General features: G+C 39.0%; 1 protein-coding gene across 2 annotated transcripts in view; it reads left to right on the forward strand.

Moving 5' to 3' along the window:
* ttyh2 (tweety family member 2) overlaps positions 1-26,707 on the forward strand; it is a 153,274-nt gene that overhangs the window by 113,269 nt on the left and 13,298 nt on the right. For both annotated transcript variants that reach the window (XM_038299282.1, XM_038299283.1), the window contains exons 5-6: positions 6,439-6,534; positions 25,363-25,435. In XM_038299282.1, the coding sequence (XP_038155210.1) occupies positions 6,439-6,534; positions 25,363-25,435 (169 nt within the window). The remainder of the gene's footprint in view (positions 1-6,438; positions 6,535-25,362; positions 25,436-26,707) is intronic.

Here is a 26,707-nt window from a genome sequence, read left to right on the forward strand (position 1 = left end):
ATTATCCATCCCATCATCCATCCACATCCATCTCCATCCTCCTATATCCATCCATCCATTATCCATCCAATCATCCTCTATTATCCATCCAATCCATCCATCCTCTATTAATCATCCACCTTATCCATCCATCCATCCATCCTCTATTAATCCATTCCATCCATCCAACCATCCACTATTTAACCATCCTCTATTTATCCATCCAAACCATCTCTATTATCCATTCCATCCATCCATCCTCTATTATCCATCCATCCATTCCTCTATAATCCATACCAACCATCCATCCCTCTATTATCCCCCAGCCATCCATCCAACCTCTATTATCCATCCATCCAATCCCGTCCTCTATGATCCATCCACCCATCCATCCTCTATTATCCATCCATCCATTATCCATCCACCATCCTTCCATCCATCCCACCTATTTATCCATCCCTCCATTCCATCCATCCATCCATCATCCATCCATCCAACTCTATTATCCATCCATCCATCCATCCAACCATCCCTCTATTATCATCCATCCATCCACCATCCATCCTCTATTATATCCATCCATTCCATCCACAACCTTCCATCATCCATCCATACATCCATCCATCCATCCACCCCATCCATCCTCTATTAATCCATCCATCCATCCTCTATTACCATCCATACCATCATCCATCCATCCTCTATTATCCATCCATCCATGCCATCCATCCATCCTCTATTATCCATCCATCCATCATCCTCTATATCCATCCAGCCATCTCCTATTAATCCATCCATCCATCCATACCATCCATTATCCATCCATCCATCCTTCCATCCATCCATCCTCTATTATCCCATCCCCCATCCATCCATCCATCCATCATCCCATCCATCCATCCCATCCATCCATCCTCTATTAACCATCTATCCATCCATTATCCATCCATCCATCCATCCTCTAATATCATCCATCCAATCCTTCCTCTATATCCATCCATCCATCCATACCATTGTCATCCATTTTCCATCCATTAGCCATCCATCCATCATTGTCCATCCATCCATCCATCCATCTATCCCTCCATCCATCCCTCTAAATCCATCCATCCATCCATCCTCTATTATCCATCATCCATCCATTATCCATCCATCCATCCTTTATTATCCATCCACTCATCCCATCATCCATCCATCCATCCATCCATCCATCCCTCTATTATCCATCCATCCATTATCACCATCCATCCATCCTCTATTATCCATCCATCCATCCCATCCATCCATCCCATCCATCCTCTATTATCCATCCTCTATTATCCATCCATCCTCTATTATCCATCCATCCATTATCCATCCATCCATCCATCCATCCTCTATTATCCATCCATCCATCTATCCTCTATTATCCATCCATCCATCCATCCTCTATTATCCATCCATCCATTATCCATCCATCCATCCATCCTCTATTATCCATCCATCCATCCATCCATCCATCCATCCTCTATTATCCATCCTCTATTATCCATCCATCCATCCTCTATTATCCATCCATCCATTATCCACCCATCCTCTATTATCCATCCATCCATCCATCCTCTATTATCCATCCATCCATCCATCCATCCTCTATTATCCATCCATCCATCCATCCATCCATCCATTATCCATCCATCCTCTATTATCCATCCCTCCATCCAACCATCATCCATCCATCCATCCATCCTCTAATATCCATCCATCCATCCATCCATACTCTTATAAATCCATCCATCATCCATCCTCTATAATCCATCCATCCACCCCCAAATCCCATCCCATTTGTCTATTATCCACCATCCATCCATCCATCCTCAATTATCCATCTCCATCCATCCATCCTCTATTATCCATCCATCCATACCATCCATCCATTTCACATCCATCCATCCTCCATCCATCCATCCGCTATTACCATCCCTCCATCATCCATCCATCCATGCCATCCATCCATCCATCCTCTATTATCCATCCATCATCCTCCAGGATCCATTCCATCCCCATTCCATCCATCCTCTATTACATCCATCCATCCAGCATCCATCCTCGATTATCCATCCAATCCATCCATCCATCCATCATCCATCCATCCATCCATCCATCCTACAAACAAAACCATCCATCCTCTTAATTATCCATCCATCCATCCATCCATCCTCCATTATCCATCCATCATCCATCCATCCATCCATCCATCCATCCTCTATTATCATCCATCCAACCCATCCCTTCCATCATCCTCCTATATCCATCCATCCATCCATCTCTATTATCCACCCATGCCAATCCTCTATTATCCATCCATCCATCCAGTATCCATCCAGCCATCCTTCCATCCATCCCCATCCTCTATTATCCATCCCGTCCAATCCATCCATCCATCCATCACCATCCCAGCCATCCATCCATCCTCTATTATCCATCCATCCATCCATCCATCCATCATTATCCATACATACCATCCATCCTCTATTATCCATCCATCCATCCATCCTGCCATCCATCTCTATTATCCATCCATCCATCCATCTTCCATCATTCCATCCATCCCTCCATCCATACCCCTATTATCCATACAATATCCATCCATTATCCATCCATCCACCATCAATCCATTGGTCCATCCATACCATTATCCATCCAACCATCATTGTCCCACATCCATCCATCCATCATATCCCCCATCCATCCTCTATTATCCATCCATCCATCCATCCTCTATATCACATCCATCCATCCTTTATCCATCCATCCTTATTATCCATCCATCCATCCATCATCCATCCCATCATCCAGCAATACTTCCACACATTCCCATCCTCTCTTATCCTTACATCCATTCATCCATCCATCATCCTCTAGTATCCATCCAATCCTTCCATCATCATCTATTATCCATCCTGAATTACATCCACCGCTAGTATCCATCCATCCATCCATCCATCCATCCTCTATTATCCATCCATCCATCCATCCATCCATCCATCCATTATCCATCCATCCATCCCTCCATCCATCCTCTATTATCCATCCATCCTTCCATCATCCATCCATCCCTCCATCCATCCTCTATTATCCATCCATCCATCCATCCATCCATCCATCCATCCTCTATTATCCATCCATCCATCCATCCTCTATTATCCATCCCTCTATTATCCATCCATCCATCCATCTTCTATTATCCACCCATCCATCCATCCTTCCATCCATCCATCCTCTATTATCCATCCCTCCATCCATCCATCCATCCATCATCCATCCATCCATCCATCCTCTATTATCCATCCATCCATCCATCCATCCATCAATTATCCATCCATCCATCCATCCTCTATTATCCATCCATCCATCCATCCATCCTCTATTATCCATCCATCCATCCATCCATCCTTCCATCATCCATCCATCCATCCATACATCCCATCCATCCTCTTTTTCCTCCATCCATCCATCCTCTAAATTAATCCTTCCACCTTGCCATACATCCTCTATTATCCCCATCCAATCCATCCATCCATCCTCGATATCCATCCATCCATCCAGCCCCTATTATCAATCCATCCATCTCTATTATCCATATCCATCCATCCATCCATCCATTATCCATCCATCCATCCATCCTTCCAGCCAGACATCCTCTATTATCATCCCTCCATCCATCCATCCATCACCATCCTCCATACATCCATCCATCCCTATTAACCAGCCTTGTCCATCACATTCCAATACATTATCCCATGCATCCATCCAGCCATTTTCCATCAATCCATCCATGCATCCTAGGATCAATAATTTCATACTTACTTCACTTAATAATTTCTCACTCATTCAAGCCTATATTTTCAATTAACATTTTCAAGACAATTTATAAATAAATGCACTTAAATCATGTACATAATGCCATCCCATTATAATTCCTCCATCCATGTACATTCCATCAATACATACAGCCATACCTAAGTACATACTATAGTATCAGCCCATCCAATCCATACGCTAGTACAATCCATCACTCCAGTATACATCCATCCATCCGTTATGATCCTCAATACAATTCAAGCCATCATCCACCACATCCATCCATCCTTCCACAATCCACCCTCATATTGATCCATCATTCCTGTCAGCCAGCCATCACATCCTCAATTACCTTCCATCCATCCATCCTCGATTATGCACATACTTAATGGCATGCCATCCATACATAAATATTATCAAGCCATCAACTGCCATCCATTTACACCATCCATCCCTCACCTCCTTTCTCTATTATACATCCTTCCTGCCTTCAATCCTTCCCATCCCTCCAGTAATCCTCGATTTATCCATCCATTCCTTCCCATTTCCTTCCTTCCATCACTCCATCCATCAATAAGTACTCTATTATCCTTCCATCCATCCTCTATTATCCATCCATCCTGGTATCCATCCATCCATCACATACTTAAATCCTTTGGATCCAGCCCATCCTATTACTCATCCATCCCATTATACTTCCATCCAGACCCGACATCCTGCAGCTTTGTATCAAGCACATCATGCCATCATAATTACATAATAATGTCATCCTCTGATTATCCTTCCATTCCATCCAGCCTACCCTCCATCAACTTACCGCTATTTATCAGTTCAATCCATCATCTGTATCCATAAATCCCTCACTTCCTTCCTTCCTCTATTATCATAAAGACTTCAAATTTTCCATAAATCCTCCCTCCAGCCATCCTGTTATTATTATCCTTCCTTCCATCCATCAGCTGCCAGTTATGCAATCCATTACCCACCATCCAGCTCCTCCATCCATCCATACAGTATCCATCCATACATACATCCTTCCATGCCCATCCTGACATTATACTTCCATTATCCATCATCCAGCCCTCCATCCATCAGCAAGTATCCATCCATTTTCCATCCATCCATTCCTTCCCTCCACTATTAGCCACCATCCAGCCACCCATCCACCTCTATTACCAGCCATCCCCATCCATCTTCCATCAACATCCATCCCTCCATCCAGCCCTATGATCCATCCATTAGCCAGCAGATATCCATCCCATCCATCCATCCGTACATCCATCATTGTCCATCCATCACAGCATCCATCCTGCCATCCACTCCTTCCTTCATCTATTGATTCCATTCCAGACAGACAGACTCTATTATAAATACCATACATCCTGTTGCTATCAATCCAGCAGTTTAGTATCCTGCCATCCAGCATCCCATTCCATCCATCCATCCCTTCCAACCATCATGCATATAGTTACCAGCAATCCATTCATAATTCCTTCCATCCTCTATTAATCCATACCATCCACAATCACGCTAGTATCAATCCTGCCTACATCCATTCTCGATTATCCATCTCTTCCATCCATCAATCCTCTATTATCCATCCATCCATCACTTCCATCCATCCATTATCCATCCATCCATCCCTCCATCCATCCTCTATTATCCATCCATCCTTCCATCATCCATCCATCCCTCCATTCATCCTCTATTATCCATCCATCCATCCATCCATCCATCCATCCATCCATCCCTCCATCCCTCCATCCATCCTCTATTATCCATCCATCCATCCTCTATTATCCATCCATCCATCCATTATCCATCCATCCATCCCTCCTTTATTATCCATCCATCCATCCATCATCATTCCATCCATCCATCCATTATCCATCCATTATCCATCCATCCATCCCTCCATCCATCCATACATTATCCATCCATTATTCATCCATCCTCTCTTATCCATCCATCCATCCATTATCCATCCATCCATCCCTCAATCCATCCTTTATTATCCATCCATCCATCCATCATCCATCCATCCATTATCCATCCATCCATCCCTCCATCCATCCATACATTATCCATCCATTATCCATCCATACATACATTATTCATCCATTATCCATCCATCCTCTATTATCCATCCATTATCCATCCATCCATCCATTATCCATCCATCCATTGTCCATCCATCCATCCATCCATCCATCCATCCATCCATCCATTATCCATCCATCCATCCATCCATTGTCCATCCATCCATCCTCTATTATCCATCCATCCTTCCTCTATTATCCATCCATCCATCCATCCATCCAGCACTTTTTGCTAAAACCATCAGTTTATTTTTCCTTCTGTTTCACATAGTCAATGTTTCCGATCTCAATATACTGATTCTAATGTGAACAGTTAAAAGCGTCTTTTTAAAGGGTCTTTTTATTTTTTTAGTTTATAGACTGGAATCAGCTTTAAAAACCAATGGCTTAGTTTACTTGTTTTAATGTTAATATGCTTCTAAGACATGTTTTTTCCTTATAGAACCATATTTTTAACAAATTGATCCGTTTCAGTGACATATAGTAGTTTAATTTTTACTTCTGTCTGTGTCTCCAGGTGGCTAACCTACCTTCTGCTCCTCATCCTGGACCTGATCATCTGCCTGCTGGCCTGTCTGGGCCTGGCTAAGCAGTCCCGCTGGCTTCTCACCACGTGAGTCAATATGCACTATCAAACAGACACATGGGCACTGCTGTGTGGTTTTTTTCCCTGTTTTGAATAGCAGGGAGAAACATATAAAAAGTTACAGTGAAAAAAGTTCACTATATAAATGAAATATCAAGTGAGAGCGAAATGTGAGATTATAAAACCGTTTAACCTGAAGCCAAATAACGAGGTGAAATTGTTCTCATTTGTTTTTTCATTAGAGGTTGATTTGCTGAGATGTTAGAAGGGAGCACATTTATCCTCAAAGTTATAAAAGTCTACCATTGCTTTTCCATCATGTAGGATTTAACCAGGATTAGAATTATGAATTAGGTTTATTGGTTGCTCCCACTTACGTGCCCAAATCATTGTCTGTTCTGTTTTTCTCTTTGCTGCCCTGTGATAGACAGGTGGCCCATACAAAAACCACAGGCCGCTTTGTTCAATAATATAGTTTGATAAAAAGGAAATAAAAAATAAAAAATAAAAACACAAAAAGAAAGATTTATAACTGAAACTGAAATGACAGGACATGCCATTCAGGCCGGGTTATAAAAGCTTAACCAGCGCTTAGTGACTTGGGTTCCAGTTGGGAGCTAAGGGCCCTGTCTGTCATGATGTTTTTAAGAGATCTGACCCACATGCAGGAAACCACTCAGAGAAACCAGAGTAAAAGTTTAACAGGTTTATTGAGGAGTACAGTTGGGTTGGATTCAGGGGAACTGGAAGTGAGAGGGGAAGTTCACAGAGGTTAGATCAGGGTCCGTGGGAACTTTGAACGACGTCTTGCAAAAACAGAGATAAACGGGACTCATGATTGCGAAGAAAGGTTTCTTCCCAGAGTCCAGTCGGTGTTGGTTTTTCCAGAGATTGAGGGACTCATTGGAGGGCGGACAGGTTTTGGTTTGGCTTGTTCCTGAGGAGCAATGGAACGGACTGCCACTTAGATTTCCTGGAGAACTTGAACGGGACGTGTGGAGATTAATCCCCTGCTCAGTGTGAAGCTCAAACAATCCTTCCAGGGGGAGAAGGCCAAACATCCAATATGCAGGATGACTTCCTGCCGAAAGGCAAAAGACAAAAATCACGTTAGACTCAGAGAAGCAAAGACTCAGTTAGACTCAGCTAAACTCAGCTTGGCTAGAGTACCCAAAACTGGCAAACACTCTGGCGTCGAAGTAGTGGCAGTCCACTTCTTAAGAAGTCCTCAGTAATGAGCCAACCAGCCGCAGGGGTGTGGGAGGAGCAACGAGAACAGGGCGCCACCTGGTGGTGGAAGGGGAAAACACAAAAACACAACCCACACAGACTGGATTCCTAACACCGTCAATCCTTGCCGATTTATCCAGCGTATGCCTGACGTCCCAGAATCTCCTAAAACGCTGGCATACGCTGAAATTCTATGGATTTTTTCAATTTTGGGCGAATACATAGAGTATTCGTAACAAGTCCAGAACTTATGTCCAACAACAGCAATAACGTATGCATAACACACAGCACCATAATGCCCGCGAAATGATGGGCAAGCCAGTGTCCTGAGGGGGGCAGTGATGCACCAGGAGGCGCCTGGTCTGCATAAAAATATGTCTTTGATCGCGGTATTAACCCTAGCTGCTCGTCTGGAACACGTTGGATACGTTTTTTACCAACCCGTCTCCTAACTTCTGCTTAAACATCAAGGTAGCTGCTGAATAATAGTCACTGATTGCTGCTGTGATTCTCCTCCAGCCACTTAGCGACTTTGTACGTTAGTGAAATGCGACAGCAAATCCGATGACTCAATGCAAGAGATCCGATGATGTTACACCGAGAGGCGGGACAAGGGAGCAGCGGCAGAGAGGAAAAAAAACACTCAAGTCTCAAAACGCTCTGAACACTACAGAAGAGAATTAGGGCCACTGAAATAAAAAAAGTTAACTGATTTTTAAATTTTATTTCAGTTTAACATTCTGACCTTAATCTCAGAATTCTGACTTTTTTCTCAGATTTCTGACAGATAACAAACATGTTAGCATCAAGCCGTAGCCATGTCTGTTTTAGAGACTAGCTCTCTTGTTTTAATGACCTTCTGCTCCTCCATTAATGAGGGGACCCCTCAGGCACGTAAAAAGTTGCCTAATTCCGTCATTTTCCACCAATGTGCCACTGTTCCTCTCAACAACTCACATATTTGTCAGTGAAGCTGAGAGCTCCCACATCTCTTCCTTCATGGTGCCCATCTACATTAAAATTCTGAGATTAAAGTCAGAATTCTGAGAAAAAAAGTCAGAATTCTGAGATTAAAGTCAGAACTCTGAGAATTCAGAATTCAACTTTTTTCCCATAATAAACTGAAATGAAATTTAAAATATCAGTTAACCTTTTTTTTTTTTTTTTCAGTGGCCCTAATCCAGTGGTTCCCAAAGATTTTCTTCTGGGCGCCCCTTTGAATTACAATAAAATTCCCCCCCCCCAAAAAAAAAAACATCAACAAATAAATCAACTGGGCACACATATTGTTCAACCAGATATAATAAACCTATACATATATTTTGTTTTCAAACTCCACTGAAGTTTATTTCACTCTTCAGGTTGCAACAAAACAAACTACACACCATCTTTACAGTGGAACACTTGTGTAACTGTATTTTTTTCAGTTCTATACTGTAGATTAGAAGAGGTTTCTTTGTTGTCTGTGTTATTTTAAACATATTTGTTTGTTTTTTTTTAATTTGTAACAATATTTAACTTTGCTATCATCAATACAATAAAAAAGCCTCTGTGCAAAATGGAGTGAAAACATTGAACAGCTCCCTGAGAGTTTTTTCTTTGTACTTTAACCCTCCCATTTTTTCAGTGGCTGTAGTGAGCCTGCTTGTTGCTGCAGATCTTCTCAAATCTGGGTTGCAGTGTCACAACTGTCCATTATGCTCAGTCAAGCAAGCACTGTTTTTTTTTTTTTTTTTTTTTATTCATCCATACCGCTTCCCGCGCCCCCTCTGCAATGGCATTGCGCCCCCCCTAGGGGGCGCGCCCCACACTTTGGGAACCACTGCCCTAATCCTCTTCCTTAGAACACAGTTAGCTGCAGAGATTATTGGTGGGACATGTCCACACCAGTCCTTCAGAAAGTTATGCCTGTGCTCATAGGTTTTGATTAAGCTAGACGCCACGACTTATGAGTAACTTCACTGGAGAAATAAGTAAAAATCTCTTAGATTAAGTTTATTTACCCTTAATTTGAGTAGGTAAATCAGATAGTTTGCCAATGGAATTAGTATTTTTACTCTTAAAATAAGATAATTAGATAATATGCACTTGAAATAAGACAATGCAATTGTGTTTTCTTATTTTAAGTGAAATTGTCTTGTTCCATTGGCAAAATGTCTCTTTTACCTCCTTAATCCAAGAACAAACGCACCTATTTTAAGAAAAAATTACTTATCAAGATTTAGATTTTTTTCCACTGTTATACTTAACTTATGTCAACGATCCAAAAACATACCTGTAAATTATGCCCCTCCAGTGCGTTTCAGCTCATAGTGTATACAAAACGTCTCCATATGTTTTGCAGATTTTGATGGCTAAATCATGAAGGTGTGACATGGGATTAAGTTATGGTTTCAACTGCTATGTTGGCATGATAGCCATGTTACTCACAAACATTCAGATAAGACTTTTTTAAACAATACTTAACAACAATAATGAGAGTTTGGTTTGACTAATCATCCAGATTGAGACAGACGTTTTAAAGTTACCTGAAAAAGAAATGTTTTTGCAGATTAAAGTTAATTGATGGACATACAATTGCCTCACATAGTTTCTTTTCTCTGTTTTAAGTACTAAGAAAATCCTCCAAACAATTTCCAAGACAGGGAAGTCACCTCCTGCACATGTTAAACAGACACACATGGGGAGGAAGTTTGTTGCTAAACACTGGAAGAGGCGATCAGTAGATGTTTGTAATGATTCACTCCTAACAGAGGCAGATCGTGGAGCTTTGCTGTGGGCCGTCTCTACCTTCCCATGGGAAATATTCTGCGTAAAAGGCAGCTAAGCCCCGGTTCATATCCACGTACAAATACGGCTCTTTTTTCACCGTTTGCCTTTCAGTGCCGCCCGCAGCAGGCTGAACTATCTAAGATCGAGGCTACCTCAGCAGCTTTGCTCTGCAAATTGAAGTGAGGGCTGTTGGGAGTCGAGCCATTAGATGTTATCTACTTTATAACTTCCTGAGGATTGTTATCCCGCTGAAACAGTTGACCGGCTTTAAATAGCTATAAGCATGAATTAGAAAATGTTAACAGGCACAAAGATCGCAGATATGTGGAGTCCTGTATGGCATATCATTAATTATTTATCTTTGTCTCTTAAAGTGATGTTTACATTAATATTTAATGGGTTTGACTATTTAGGAGCCGCAGAAAAGCTGATTCTCTGCCCACACACTGCAAAAAATGTTAATCTTAGTACGTCATTTTTTCCTAAAATAAGTGATTTTTTCTTGAATTGAAGAGGTGAGAGTCTTTGCCAATGGAACAAAACAATTTATATTTAAAATAAGAGAAAAACTACTTCATTGTTTTATTTCAATTGCATATTGTCTAATTTTTTATTTTTTTTTTGCATAAAAATACTAATTCCATTGGCAGATCACCTTATTTACCTACTCAAATTAAGGGTAAATACACTGTTTTTGCAGTGCAAAGCTCATCTATGTTTAGGCTGATTTGGGACGCTGCAAAAACGATCTACATACATAAGTAAAATTTTCCTTAAATGCATTTCTTTACTCTTAATTTGAGTAGGTAAATAAGTAAGAGTATTTTTTACTCTTAAAATAAGAGAATAAAGTAATAAGAGAAAGCAATTGTGTTTTTTTATTTTAACGTAAATTGTCTTGTTCAATTGGCAAAGTGGCTTACCTCCTCAGTTCAAGACAAAATTCAGACAAAAGACAAAAAATTAAGAAAAAATACATTATTAAGATTTACATTTTTTTGCAGTTTATAATGTTTATTTTTATTTTTACCTTCTATTGGGTTTTTTTTTGTTTGTTTTTTTTCTTACAAGTTTTTAAAGGAAAAGTCCAGACACCAAGGAATAATCAATGGATCATTATTTATACCTAAAATGAATATGTTCGCAGTGATTTAGCGTTAATAAGTAAAAATAAAACAAAAATAAACTATTTTTTTTCGCGATCACTGAGTCTGGGAGCGGCCATTTTTGCCCAAATATAGTAACCCCTCCCTCCTGCCATCTTCCAGCAGTGACGTCACGGTGCGGTAAGCCTAGCGCCATTCTCCCCACTTTACAAGCTAAATCAATGGGAACTACTAGACACATCTGCAATCAACAACAGTTATTGAAGATTTCCAGAGGACTTCACCATTGAAATTCACCAGAGCTATAGTGAAACTGACAATGCCCACGTGCATGGCAGCTGGATGCTGGAATACATCGGGTAAAAGTGAAAAGAAAAGAGTTATTCCACCTTTCTGATTCCTGATCCTCCACGGACGGGTTGGTCGTTGGATCGCCGACTTGAAGAGGGAGGATTTGCCATCGAACTTCTGGCCAGAGAAAAAACCCGTAATATGTAGCCAACATTTGGAAGAAGAATGTTTTCAAGATGACTTGGATAATAGCGCGTTGTGACAAACACCAGATACAGCACTGGGACTTGATCAACAGCCGATACCGCACCGTGGCGTCACAAACCAGTAGGCAGCAGTAGTGTTCTTTGGATGCCTCCAGTAAAGCACATTCACATGAAAATTACTCTGAATTAAAAATACTAATTTATTGAACAGGATGAAATAATTTTATATTTAAAGTACTTTCAGAAGTTTGAATTCTGAAAATAAGAAGATTTTTCCTTTAAAAGGACAGAAAAGCGATTGTCATCCAAAAAGATCAGATGAGTTTTCCTCTGTGTTTCTCAAAGTGAGGTGAAATAGATCCCCCCCTCCCCAAGTTCCCACTTTAACCTCGACTCAAACACGTGAGGGGAGTTATTGTCAGGATTGGCTGACGTTCCCAGCGGGGACTCCTCCAGAGTGGAAGTGGTTGGAGGCTAATGACACTCTGGAGGACGACCAGCTCCTTGTGGCGCCTTGAACTTACTGTGACACAGAGAATAACAGCTTTGACAGGAGTTTCTACATACATGAGAAACAGGGAGGGACGACCTGGAAGGTTGCTCTTCGCTTTGCATCTATCTGGTTTTTATGTCGTAACCTCTTATTCTGCAGTGATGATTGAATGCTGTCATAAAAACGGTAAATTAACATGTAAGCATGTGAGAAAGCTTTGGGTGGAGTGAGTGAGACAACAGCAGCTCTTACCCGCTTTATAACCTGAACTTTATGGATCGAAAGCGCGTCCCCGAAGAGAGGGGAATCATTCGAGGGGTCGTGAGCTACGACATACAGGAAGGCTCTGAGGGGAGGCTAATAAAAACAGTGTGGAAGTGAGCACTGCATCAGTAACCTGGAGTAAAGGTCTGATTAAGGATAACAGAACTAAGGGGAGCCAGAAGGCCCAATTTAAGCCCCCTTCTTTCCTTGGACTTTCCCCTTTAGAAATTGACATATATTAAAACAGGATTGTTTGGCATAAACTGTCAGACTTGTAAAGTAAGTATTGCAGATCAAAAAGGTTTTAAAGGCGTCTCTGCTAAAAGCTAAAGGTTTTATATATTTTTTTCATTTCGCTGTTAAAAATAAACCAAAACTGAAGGACGATGTTATCGTTTTTAGTGGTGAAACTTAACTTAATTTTAAATCGTGTTAATTACTGGTGCCGAAATTAATACATCGTTTTATAAAAACGCTTATGTTCCTGGTTAATTTGATAAATAAACAAAGGAGCAGAGAAAACATATGTTAATTGTTTTTTAATCCATTATTTTTTTCAACCATCGAATTGTTTTTTCCAAAAAAAGTTAAAAACCAATCCACTGGACTTTTTTTTCCAAGTTTGAAGACGTTTCTTTTCCATCCAGGAAGATTTTTCAATTCAAAATGTCAGAAATAATGTTCAGTTAGAGGCGGTTCAACAGAGCTATGGCTCTGGGTGAGTTTGGCGACTGCATTAAAAGTATACCTAAAATTATTCTTATTTTCTTCTATTAATGACGAGAAATATGCCACCCTTGTTTTACAAAGGGTCCTCTTATACAGCAGTAAACAATTTTTCCAGACTAGGTAGGATTCCCGTAGGCCTGTAAAGCGCCATTTTCTCTGCCGTTTCAACCATTTTGCTTCAAGTGCGCAGCTCTGGATTAAAGCAAGGAGCCAGCTTTTTTAACGTTTTTCATTTTCTATAGCGCTGAGTTCCAGGTTTTATCCAGTAGCCCAACAAAGCCTTGTTTTTGTTTATAAAACATGCAAATTGAACCGCAAATATGGGTCCCCCCCTTTGGAATGGGGGTCGTTTGGGTTTGTTAGCCTGCAATGCCCCATACCTGTCTATGTCTCTGAAATTAGTTGAAAGCTATTATCAAACTCCCGATATTTGATGCAACTTTCAAAAAGCTTCTATAAAAGTGCGTCTAACAGTAGATGAGCATTAATTATAGCACTATTGCTTCTATTGAATATGGTAAAACTATACAGCAACAGAATTTATTCTAAATTCGCTTTAAACAGAAATCAAAGTTCCACTTCTAAAACGGACAGAAGTATAACAGCGGAGCTTTGCATGAAGCATTTACTCGGTAGATTTACGGGCTCTAAAGCTCATCGTCCTGTCTGACGTGGGTTAACATCTGCGCCGCCACAAAACAAGTCCTTTTTCATTTCTTCCTGTCAGTGACAGTAAAAATAGATCAAATATTCAAAAATTTTGAATTAGTGAGTTACATAAAATAAAAAAAGCAACCATAAAATGCTAAATGGATTTTCCCTGTTGCAGAAAATCCAATTCTTTTCTTTCACTTTGTCACATGAGCATCAGTATCTCCATGATTCATCACAAAGATGTTTTCCTGGGATTTTTTTAAAATGAAGTCTAGTGCAGAATGGAAGAAAAGACAGTTATTTAATATTCAACGAGTCACCAAAAGGTTCAGCTACAATCTGAGGGAGAAAAAAAATTAGGTCAGAGGTTTTAGAATCAGAAGGCAGTAAAGAGATTAAAATGTTATGTAACTTTGGGAAATGAGTCATTCCAAAAAGGAAAGACACCAAAGGAGAAAGCATTTCAGATGCTGCCCGATATTTACCTTTTAAAAGGTTCATTTTTTTTTTTTTTTCCAAAGATTTATACAATTTCCAGAGATCTCAAAAATAACTTTAGATGTGAAAAAAGACTTGAATAAAAACTGAAGTGTAAAAATTTTCTTTGGGGTTTCAATTCATTCAATAACATTTTGGATTTCAGTTAGTGAAATAATTGCTAGAGGATGGGGTTATAAATTACGGAAGCCCAGAGTCGTCATGTCCCTCAGTGATTTTCTCGAGAAAATTAGTTAATTTTCTCATTATCTCAAGAAAACAAAAGCCGTTTTTTCGTGATAACGAGATTTGTTTGTGAACTGATTACATCCTTTAATACCACAACAGCTGGAGAGGATTTATACACTGCAAAATATCTAAATCTAGATAAGTCATTCTTTCTTAAAATAAGTGCATTTGTTCTTAACTTGAGGAGGTAAAAGACATTTTGCCAATGGAACAAGACAATTTACACTTAAAATAAGAAAACACAATTGCGTCGTCTTATTTCAAGTGCATATTATCTAATTATCTTATTGTAAGAGTAAAATTACTCATTCCATTGGCAAACTATCTCATTTACCTACTCAAATTAAGGGTGAAAACACTTAATTTAAGAAATTTTTACTTATTTCTAGATCGTCTTTGCAGTGTAAGTATAAGTCATGGCAGCCGATGTGTGATTCTTTTAATAATCCTGCATTGGAAAAAATCTAAATCTAGATAAGTAATTTTTTCTTAAAATAAGTGCATTTGTTCTTGGATTTCGAGACATTTTGCCATTGAAACAAGACAATGTACACTTAAAGAAAACACAATTGCATTTTCTTACTTCAAGTGCATGTTATCTAATTATCTTATTTTAAAAGTAAAAATACTCATTCCATTGGCAAACCCTCATTTACCTACTCAAATTAAGGGTAAATACACATTTTTACTTTACGACTAAAAAATGCAGTAATCCCCAAAATGAGTCCACATTAAAGATTATCATAAAAAAAAAACAATCATCCACTACAACCTGACAATGAGTGAAAAGAAAAAGGAAACTGAGAAAAGGATTATTTGCGCACACACGTTACTGCGACCAGTGTTGGGCACGTTACTTTGAAAAAGGTAATTAGTTATAGTTACTAGTTACTTCTCCCAAAAAGTAACTGAGTTAGTAACTGAGTTACTCCACAATAAAAGTAACTAGTTAGTAGTAAAAGTAACTATTGCGTTACTTTTGCAAGTGTATGAAATTAATAACTGGGGATCCATCCATCCATCTTTCTCCCTTTCTCCATATAGGCTAATGATCCTTCACGCTCTCCGTAGTTCTCCTGTGGCGCGAGCACAGGGCGGCTGTTATGCGCCTTTAGCGAGCATGCGCATTTCCTGTCGCTTGCGTGGTGAATCGTGCCGCCGCGCTGTGCGGAGATGCAGGGGAAACCGTATCTGATGGGGAAACGCAGCTCGACGTAACACCAGTATTTCCATGTGGAAAGCGCTGTTTTGCTGCTGGAGTCCTCCTCACTCTCCATCCTCCCCTCTCTCATGACGCACGCACGAGTCCTATCATGAAAAAAGGTTAATTGTGCGACCTGAGTAACGTGCAGTAACGGGGTGTCGGCAATTGTAACTGCGTTATAGTTACAGCAAGAGTAATAATTTTGATTACTCGTTACTAAAAAAGGTAGCGCCGTTGGTAACGCCGTTACTCCCATCACTGACCGCGACTGCACAACTACGGGCCCTGCAGGCATGGATGGACTGGGAATTCAGGGCTGTTGGCCAGCCTCATTCAATACTCAGACAGGTTAATCATCTCGTTATCTCAAGAAATCAATCACTGTTTTCTCCAGATAATGAGATAATTATCTTATCGAGAAAACAATTAATGGTTTAACCGTGAAAACTAGAGTTATCTCATCATCTCGGACAAAGGGAAAACAAAAAAAAAGAAAAAGTACAACCGCTCTTGGCTTCCGTAATAAATATCTAATATTTGACAATTTGCCAGGAATTATTTACCTTTTTATTTATATACATAAAAAAAAACGAAAGCAATGTCTACTAAAATGTATCACTAGCTATGTTGGAGCTCTTTTTGTTTTAGAATATTAAAATCATCCTTATCAGCAGTACATGTAGTGAAACAATCTCAGAAACTTGGACCCAATATTCAGACAGATGGTTCAGGACGGTTTTCAACAAGCGTCATTTAAAACAAATAACTCAGCGAGCAGCTGATCGTCAGCGGGGCAGTTAACCGGATCCACTGCAGAGGTAGAGAACACAGGTCAGTGACTGGAATATCGGACTAATCATGACTAGGAGCCAAAGTCACTGGGCTGGTTCAAAGTCCAGTCCAATCCCGGACGAAAGGGAGATTGTCCACAGTTTGCAGCCGTAGCCGCTTCCAGCCCCCTGAGACAGGTGACACAGAGGGAGCAACTAGAGATGCACGATATCGGGATTTTGGCCGATATCCGATATGCCGATATTTTAAAACTCATGTAGCCGATATCCGATATCGATACCGATGTTAAAGCTGGACAAAAATAAGTAGTCATTGAAAATAGCAGTTTTGTTATCCATTTCTGACACTTTGAAAAATAATATACTCAAATATATTTTCATATGCTGATATCAAATTGATTTTTAAAAACGCGGTATCAATCTATTTTACTTTCATCGTTCTGTTACAAACTCTCGTGATATTTTGCAAATTCTTGTGAGATTTTGTTAGCAAAATAGATCGATACCGCGTCAATATATCAAAATATAAAAATATGGCAAAATATGGTGAATTTTCGGGGGATTTCGTAGCATAACGATGACATATGGCAATATTTCATTAGTAAAAGAGATTGATATGGTGTTTTTAAATGGCAATATATCAGCATATGAAGATATTGGGATATTTTAATGTATCAATATTTTTTCCCTCGTATTTAGAAGTTTTTAAGTCTTTAAGTTTTTTTTTTTTTTTTTTAGACTTTAGAAACTCAGAAGCTGATCAAATATCGGGTTAAATATCGGTGGGGGGGCCGATGTCCGATATTCAGTTTTAAGGCCGATACCGATAGGGGGCCGATTATTTCGTGCATCCCTAGGAGCAACAGTGTCCTTAAGGAGAATTCAAGCCGAGCTAAAAAAAAAAAAAGTGTCTGGATTCGGTAACCAGCATCCAGGAAAATAGTGCAAAAAACCACCAGCAGACAGAGCAGAGAAGGGCAAGGCAAAAACTCAAAAACAGATCAGAATAACAGACTTACTTGATGGCTAGAGTTAGTCCCACAACAGCTTGAATAATCTAGAGCTGGTGTCTGAAACAAAGCAGCATATATAGGAGCTGGAAACAGGTGGATCAGATAAATGTTAATGAGAAACCAGGCAGAGTTAAACAGGTGAATGGATCAAGCCAGCCACCTGCGCCAAGATCATGACATATGTACGCTAACCATGGGATTTTAAAATGGTTATTTAAAATGTGTTTTTATTAGCTATCTGTACATTAATGCTCACTAATAAATATCTGTTTTTGACTAATAACATAACAAAAATCAAATATACAATTGAGACCAGATCATGATTAATTAAATGTGAAAACTGCCTGCCATACAGACGTCTCTTGAGTTTCTGCCTTGAAGGTTGGATTGTCTTTCTCTCTCAGTTAAAATTAGACTAAAATAATAATTTATTCATCAGGGGTAAAGCTTTCTCCATTTTCTAGTTAGTATAGTTTTATGGTTGTTGTCCTTTTTAGGACAGAAGAAACCCGATTTCCTTCTGTGATTTAATTCAAAGTGACTGCTGTGCATCCATTGATGCATCAACTGCGGCTTTCTGACTGGATCTGCTTGGCTTGAGGTTTGCAGCCTGTTTGCTGCTTTTCTGTTGAAGATAGGAAATCTGTTTCAGTAGCAGATCTCAGAAATGAGCTTTACACTGATTATCGCTTCCTCCATCAGCTGGGACCAGACCTGCTGGCCCTGAGAGGGCGATCCGAGGGCATTTCTACTCAATCGTTCACATTCTTTAGTAAGGTCAAACGTTCATGGTTAGTCAGACATGTAGGGCAGTAAATCCTGGCTATTTTGGGCATGAAAATGTGAAACAAATCAGCCGTTATTTCCATTCACTCTTAGAGTTAGAGACGATAAAAGAAATAACCATTGTATATCAGTTTGAAAATATTTTAGGAACCTTTTGCAATAAATAGTCGTTATTTAGCACAGCCAGCTCCCCCACATGGTTTTTGGAATTGCAATAGTGTAATCTCACATTTAAAAAAAAAAAACATAAAAAAAATATATTTGATTCAAGTAAGTTTATTTCCTTATGACACATTAAGAAATTTAAGATCTTTTTTAAACACATGCTTAGAATACAGGTCAGCATATTGTGATAAAGTTAATTATTTTCCATGATGTAATGATAAAACTTAAACATTCATATATTTTAGATTCATTGCACACTAACTGAAATATTTCAGGTCTTTTATTGTCTTAATACGGATGATTTTGGCATCAAGCTCATTAAAACCCAAAATTCTGAACCAGTAGGCTGTTCCCAGAGTGCTGCTGTATCAAGGCACCTCAGTGGGAAGGAAAAAGTGGCAGAAAACTCTGCAGAAGAGGTGAGCGGACCCTGAGGAAGATTGTGAAGAAGGGCCGATTCCAGAACTTGGGGGACCTGTGGAAGCAGTGGACTGAGTCTGGAGTAGAAACATCCAGAGCCACTGTGCACAGGGGTGTGCAGGAAATGGGCTACACTGGAAAAAGGATCTAAAAAATAAGTAGAAATGTCTTAAATTAAGTGTATTTACGCTTAATTTGAGTAGGTAAAGGAGATAGTTTGCAATGGAATGAGTTTTTTTGCTCTTAAAATAAGAAAATTAGATAAAATGCACCTGAAATAAGACAATGAAATTGTGTTTTCTTACTGTAAGTGTAAATTGTCTTGTTCCATTGGCAAAATCTCTTTTACCTACTAAATCCAAGAACAAATACACTTATTTTAAGAAAAAAACAACTTATCTAGATTTCGATTTTTTTCCAGTGTACAGGTGCCGCACACTGCAAAAAATCTAAATTTGGATAAGTTTTTTTTTTTCTTAAAATAAGTGCATTTGTTCTTGAATTGAGGAGGTAAAAGAGCCATTTTGCCAATGGAACAAGACAATTTACACTTAAAATAAGAAAACACAATTTCATTGTCTTATTTCAGGTGCATTTAATCTAATTTTCTTATTTTAAGAGCAAAAAAACTAATTCCATTGGCAAACTATCTCCTTTACCTACTCAAATTAAGGGTGAATACACTTAATTTAAGATATTTTTTACTTATTTTTAGATCGTTTTTGCAGTGCATTCCCCAGGTCGGTCAGCCACTTTTGCACCAAAAAACAGTGGCAGAGGCGCCTGACCTGGGCTGCAGCGAAACAGCACTGGACTATAGCTCAGTTCTGCAGGTCATTTGGAAATCAAGGTGCCAGAGTCTGGAGGAAGACTGGGGAGAAGGAAATACCAAAATGCCAGAAGTCCAGAGTCAAGTAGCCACAGTCAGTGATGGTCTGGGGCGCCATGTCAGCTGCTGGTGTTGGTCCACTGGGTTTTATCAAGTCAATGCAGCTACCAGGACATTTTGGAGCACTTAATGCTTCCATCTGCTGAAAAGCTTTATGGAGATGAAGATTTCATTTTTTAGCACGACCTGGCACCTGCTCACAGAGCCAAAACCACTGCTAAATGGTTCACTGACCATAGAATCACTGGGCTCAATTGGCCTGCCAACTCTCCTGACCTGAACCCCATAGAGAATCTGTGGGATATTGTGAAGAGAAAGTTGAGAGACGCAAGACTCAACACTGGATGAGCTAAAGGCCGCTATGGAAGCATCCTGGGCCTCCATAACACCTCAGCAGGCTGATTGCCTCCATGCCATGGCGCACTGAAACAGTCATTTCTGCAAAAGGATTCCCCACCATGTATTGAGTGCATAACTGTATATAATTATTTGAAGGTTGACTTTTTTTACATTAAGAACACTTTTATTTCATTGGTCCGATGAAATATGCTAATTTTGTGAGTAATCTGGATGAACTGACTGCACAGACCATGTTTTCAGGTGGACTTCATACTACTTTTTACCCTCTGATCAAAGTAAATATAGCAAAGCTGCTCTCTGGCACTGAACACAGGAGCAGCAGAAACATCAGACACATCTGGACACACTTTACTGGACGTCTGACCAAATGCTACGTTCAGAATGCAAGCAGCAGAGGCAGCAGAAGCAGCTATATTATATGCAAAGTCAAAGGCTGAGGCGCATCAAGGCGCAGCAAAAGTTCCTGCAGCACATTTAAAAAGCTGAAGCAGCGCTTCATGAGCTTCTGAGCATATTAACGCCTAAATTAACTTAAAATTTGAAACCTCCCGACAAAATATGGTCAATTTTATTATTCTAGTTCCTGCAGTTTTGATTACGTACGTAAAAAAAAAAGCCTTCTAGTCGCCGCGACCAGAAGTGGAAAACCGCGAAGAGGCGACCGAGCCAGAGGCAGCTGTTGAAGGGGACTCCCAGTGACAGTGCACCGCCGACATGTGGGGGTCTAAGTTCCGACAGCTAAAGGATCGGGTAGCTCCACCCAACGCGCATCAGACCCACTTTTCGACAACGCAGTTAGTGAAGCAGAGATGCTTCAGCTGTGCGTCAGAACTAAACTTGTACAAGCATCAAAATTGAAGCAGCATGCACGTTTCTGCTGCTCCTGGTGCTTGCAATCAGTGTTGCCAACTCCTCAGTAAGGAAAGTAGCTATTGGCTGTGCTACAAGTCGCTAGAAGTCGCTAAATGACGTCATTGCCTAATTTGCATATATATTTTTTCCAACTTTTTTTTACTTTTTCTTTTTTCCCTTGCGGTCCACTAAGGAGCTTAAAAAGCATGGTAAAACATGGACATTTTCACCCATTACATTACATTAACAACAACAAAATCTAAAGGGAACAAAAAAAAAAGACTGCAAAGAATTAATGACAATGTGAGCAAATGATTGTAATTATTATTATTTTTTTTTAAATAATAACTAGATTTCCCTCCACACATACAGGCTGTGCTTGCCTGCTCACAGAAATATATGGCAGGTTCAGCAACTGAGGGAGCTGACTCAAGCGTGATCAACCTGCGCTGTCAACCCAGCGCACACGCGTGGTTCATTTGCAGTCAGGACGCTGAGGTTAAACGTGCTGTGGCTCTGAATCCAGTTGCCATATTTTTATATGTTGATATATTGACTCCGTATCGATCTATTTTACTAACAAAATCTCACAAGAATTTGCAAAATATCACGAGAGTTTGTAACAGAACGATGAAATTTCACGAGATTTTGAAAGTAAAATAGATCGATACCGCGTTTTTAAAAATCTATTTGATATCAGCATATGAAAATATATTTGAGTATATTATTTTTCAAAGTGTCAGAAATGGATAATAAAACTGCTTTTTTCAATGACTACTTATTTTTGTCCAGCTTTAACATCGGTATCGATATCGGTTATCGGCTACATGAGTTTTAAAATATTGGCATATCGGATATCGGCCAAAATCCCAATATCGTGCATCCCTAGCAGAAAGTCCTGTAGTGTGTTTTAAGCAGCAGAACTAAACTTGTACAAGCATCAAAAATGAAGCAACACGTGTTTTCGCTGCTTCTACTGCGTGCCGTCTCAACGTAGCATTAATGTGAACAAGCATCAAAAATGAAGCAGCAGAAAGTTTTTTGATGCTTAAAGCTCTTCCGGTGTGACCGTAGCATCAAGGCTGCAGAGCCCTGGTTTAGACCGTATGATCTCATATCTGTGAGGCTCTATTGTGGTGAAATGACTCCTCATGTGAGCATCAGTAAAGCAGGGTGGGGGGATGGCAGCCCCCCTCTGCCTACAGGACTGTAATCAGATGCAGGCCATCAGAGCGCAGAAGGACCGTTGACCATTATCTGCTTAACGAAGCATATCTGCTCCACTGACATCTTCAGACATATTCATGTTTCTGCAGAAGCCTTTACTGTTGAAAGCAGGACAGTTCGGTCATTTCCTCTTTCTTTTTATTCAGGGCTTAAACTTTTTTGCAGACACAGGTTCCTGCAACAACAAATGCACTGGAAAAAAAATAGAAATCTAGATAAGTCATTTTTTCTTAAAATAAGTGCATTTGTTCTTGGATTGAGGAGGTAAAAGAGACATTTTGCCAATGGAACAAGACAATTTACTCTAAAAATGAGAAATTATGTCTTATTTCAAGTGCATTTTATCTAAATATCTTATTTTAAGAGTAAAAATACTCATTCCACTTGCAAAATATCTAATTTAACTACTCAAATTAAGGGTAAATACACTTAATTTAACAAAATTTTACTTATTACTAGATCGTTTTTCCAGTGTGTCAATATTAGTCACTTCTGTTAAAATTGTTCCTTTACAAGCAGATTCGCTTTTTTCTTTTTTACACTTTTTAATAATGATTTAAAACTTAGTTGTTCCACTTTAAGCAGCTGTCATATTCCGGCAGGATCACAGTTTAATCTGTTTAATTCTTTCTTCAAATAAGTGCATTTGTTCTTAGATTGACGAGGTAAAAGAGACATTTTGCCACCAGAACAAGACAATTTACACTTAAAATAAGAAAACACAATTGAATTGTCTTATTTCAAGTGCATGTTACCTAAATGTCTTATTTTAAGTCTGTAAAGAAGAAGAAGAAGTATTTTATTTTTTTTTTTAGACTTTAGAATCTCAGAAGCTGATCAAATATCGGGTTAAATATCGGTGGGGTGGCCGATGTCCGATATTCAGTTTTAAGGCCGATACCGATAGGGGGCCGATGTTATCGTGCATCCCTAGTGAAAAGTATAAGTAAAAAGTAGTGCAGTTTGAATGACATTTTTTTTAACATTTTGGTAAACTTTGAAGGTTAAATTCACTTAAAATAATATAAACAACCAAGTGTAGGATAAATTTAGACTGGCTTTGCCAAACAGGCGTATCCTATTGGTGTGGATGAACAAGGCCAGGCAAGACCCGCCCCTGTAGTCAGTAGGCGGGGTAAAAACATTTGCGTTTCTCTCGCTCGTTTTTTTTTTTTTTTTTTTTTTTTACTTAGTAACTAAAACAAACATTGAAAATGTATCGGATTAAAAGTATGCAATTAAGTTCATAAATGTAGTGAAGTAAAAGTGAAAGTTCTCAAAAAAATGTATACTCTTGGAAAGTATAAAGTACTTCAAGGGCATATTATCTAATTATTTTTATTTCAATAATAAAAATACTAATTTCATTGGTAAATTATCTTATTTACTTGCTCAAATTAAGGTAAATACACTTAATTTAAGAAAATTTTACTTATTTTTAGATTGCTTTTCCAATGCAACCTGCGTCGGATGAATGTAGATAAATGTAAATGTTACTGTGTGTCACATGCTTGTCAGGAGGCCAAGCAGTCTTGGAGGTGGGACCCAAACTGGTTGAAAGAAGAACATGCTTTCACAAAACTTTAACTTCTTCTAGTGCAGGACATCAACCAAACCCCACCAACAACAACATTCAAATCCCCCGAAAATTCACGAAATTTTGCCCTATTTTTATATGTTGATATATTTTTATTTTTTATTAATTGTTTTATTTTATATACTATAAATACTACAATAATCCCAGAGGGAAATTACTTCTCTGCATTTAACCCATCCCCTTGGGGAGCAGTGGGCTGCCACTGTAAGGCGCCCGGGGAGCAGTGTGAGGTTAAGGGTCTTGCTCAGGGACCCAGAGTGACAGTCTGTGGGAGTGGGGGAATCAAACTCACAATCTCAGGATTCAATGCCCAATGTTGTTGTTGGTGTGGTTTGGTTGATGGATTCAAAGCCCAATGCCCAATGACAGACATGTTTCTTAAATTGAGAAGGAACTAAATTGGAAGAAACCATTTTTTAAAAGGCTGTTCAGCTTCACAATAAGAAGAAAAGGAAAATTTGGTTTAAACAAACAACTACATAAGAAATACTTTTACCAATAAATACAGAAACAAATATATTAATTCAATCCAAACAAATACTCAGATTCAATAAAGAAAACACCATACATCAGATCAACCTCCCCCCTCTTCAATTATCCAATGGTACAGTCCTGTACACACCTGCTTGGGAGAGTGAAACAGCACAGGTGAGTATTTCAAAATATTTTAAATCTTTAAGCCATGAATGTCCCTTTTATGGATAGATAAACAAAAACAAAATATTATAAAGTGAATGTACCTTTTTATAAAAATGAAAAGAAGATGTGAACAACCAAAGAACCACAACCCAAAACAACAAAAATAAACCAATGTAGAAAACCAGATCCTGTGTTTAGCTGCTACTTTGGCCAATATAAAGGTAACAATGGGTCATTGTTACACTGTGACATAATAATTTACCATATTAGCTGATAAGTTGTCTAAAAAACGCAGCTTACCCTTAGGATGTAAACTCCGGATGAGACGATGAGGACGCTTCCAAAGAGCCACTGGCTGATTGTTCACTGAGGTTTTTAGTTCCTCTGCCTCTGAGGTAAATCAGCTGCTCCACTTCATGCCGCCTCTGTGTGTCCCTGCAGGATGATGGTGTTCGGCGTTCTGACCCTGATCCTGAGCTGGACCTCTCTGGGCGCCGACCTCGCTGCAGCTGTGGTGAGATGATTCCCTCCCTCTGACTCAATGACAGCGCATTACTCACATTACCTGATGAAGAGAGCAAGACTGGCTATTCAGTTGTTTTCACCTGATATGACCCAAAGGTTACGCTGCAAAAACGATCTAGAAATAAGTAAAAATGTCTTAAATTAAGTGTATTTACCCCTAATTTGAGTAGGTAAATGAGATAATTTGCCAATGGAATGAGTATTTTTACTCTTAAAATAAGATAATTAGATAATATGCACTTGAAATAACACAATGCAGTTGTGTTTTCTTATTTTAAGTGTAAATTGTCTTGTTCCATTGGCAAAATGTTTCTTTTACCTCCTTAATCCAAGAACAAATGCACTTATTTTAAGAAAAAAATTACTTATCTAGATTCAGATTTTTTGCAGTGTAATAATAATAATGGCAAATGGGTCAATTTCTCTCATACCAAAGGTTGACCATGGTTCTCTTATAATGTGATATCAATCGATTCTAATATTACTCAAATAAGTCTTAAAAGAATGGTTGGTATTAGTTGAAAATCACACTGAAAAAACAGAAATAAGTAAAAAATATTCTAAAATTAAGTGTATTTAACCTTAATTTGAGTAGATAAATGAGATTATTTCTCAATGAAGTTAATATTTTTACTATTAAAATAAAATAATTAGATAATATGCACTTGAAATAAAGCATGAAATAGTTTTTTATTTTATTTTAAATGTTAATTGTCTTGTTTTATTGGAAAGGTGTCTCACTCACCTCCTCAATTCAAGAAAATGTGCATTTATTTTAGGAAAAAATGACTTATTTAGATTAAAATGTTTTGCATTGCGAAGATGAATGACTTAAATCGTCAAATATAATTCTATTCAGTTTATTTCTATAGCTCCAATTCACATCATGTCATCTCAGGTCACTTTCCAGTTCACCAGATCATCCAGTCAGATTGATTCAAAGTTTTCTATCTAAGGAAAACCAGCTGATTGCATCGACTCATTGACTCTTCAGCAATCCCTCACACTAAGCATGCTTGTAGCGACAGTGGAGAGGAAAAACTCCCTTTGAACAGGAAGAAATCTCCAGCAGAACCAGGCTCAGTGTGAGCGGCCATCTGCTGAGGCTGACTGGGGTTCAAGGAGACAGAAGCAGACATAGAAAAAGCAGCATAGATACAAAAGGCAACTGTCAACCAGCTCCACAGGCGGCCCCGTCCAGGAAACACACAGCCAGGCAGACGAGCTCCGAGCCAGCTCCCATGTCAGAGGATGAAGAGAG

Source organism: Cyprinodon tularosa, unplaced genomic scaffold (genome assembly GCF_016077235.1).
Source record: "Cyprinodon tularosa strain WSP-4 unplaced genomic scaffold, ASM1607723v1 ctg422, whole genome shotgun sequence".
Lineage (NCBI taxonomy): Eukaryota > Metazoa > Chordata > Actinopteri > Cyprinodontiformes > Cyprinodontidae > Cyprinodon > Cyprinodon tularosa.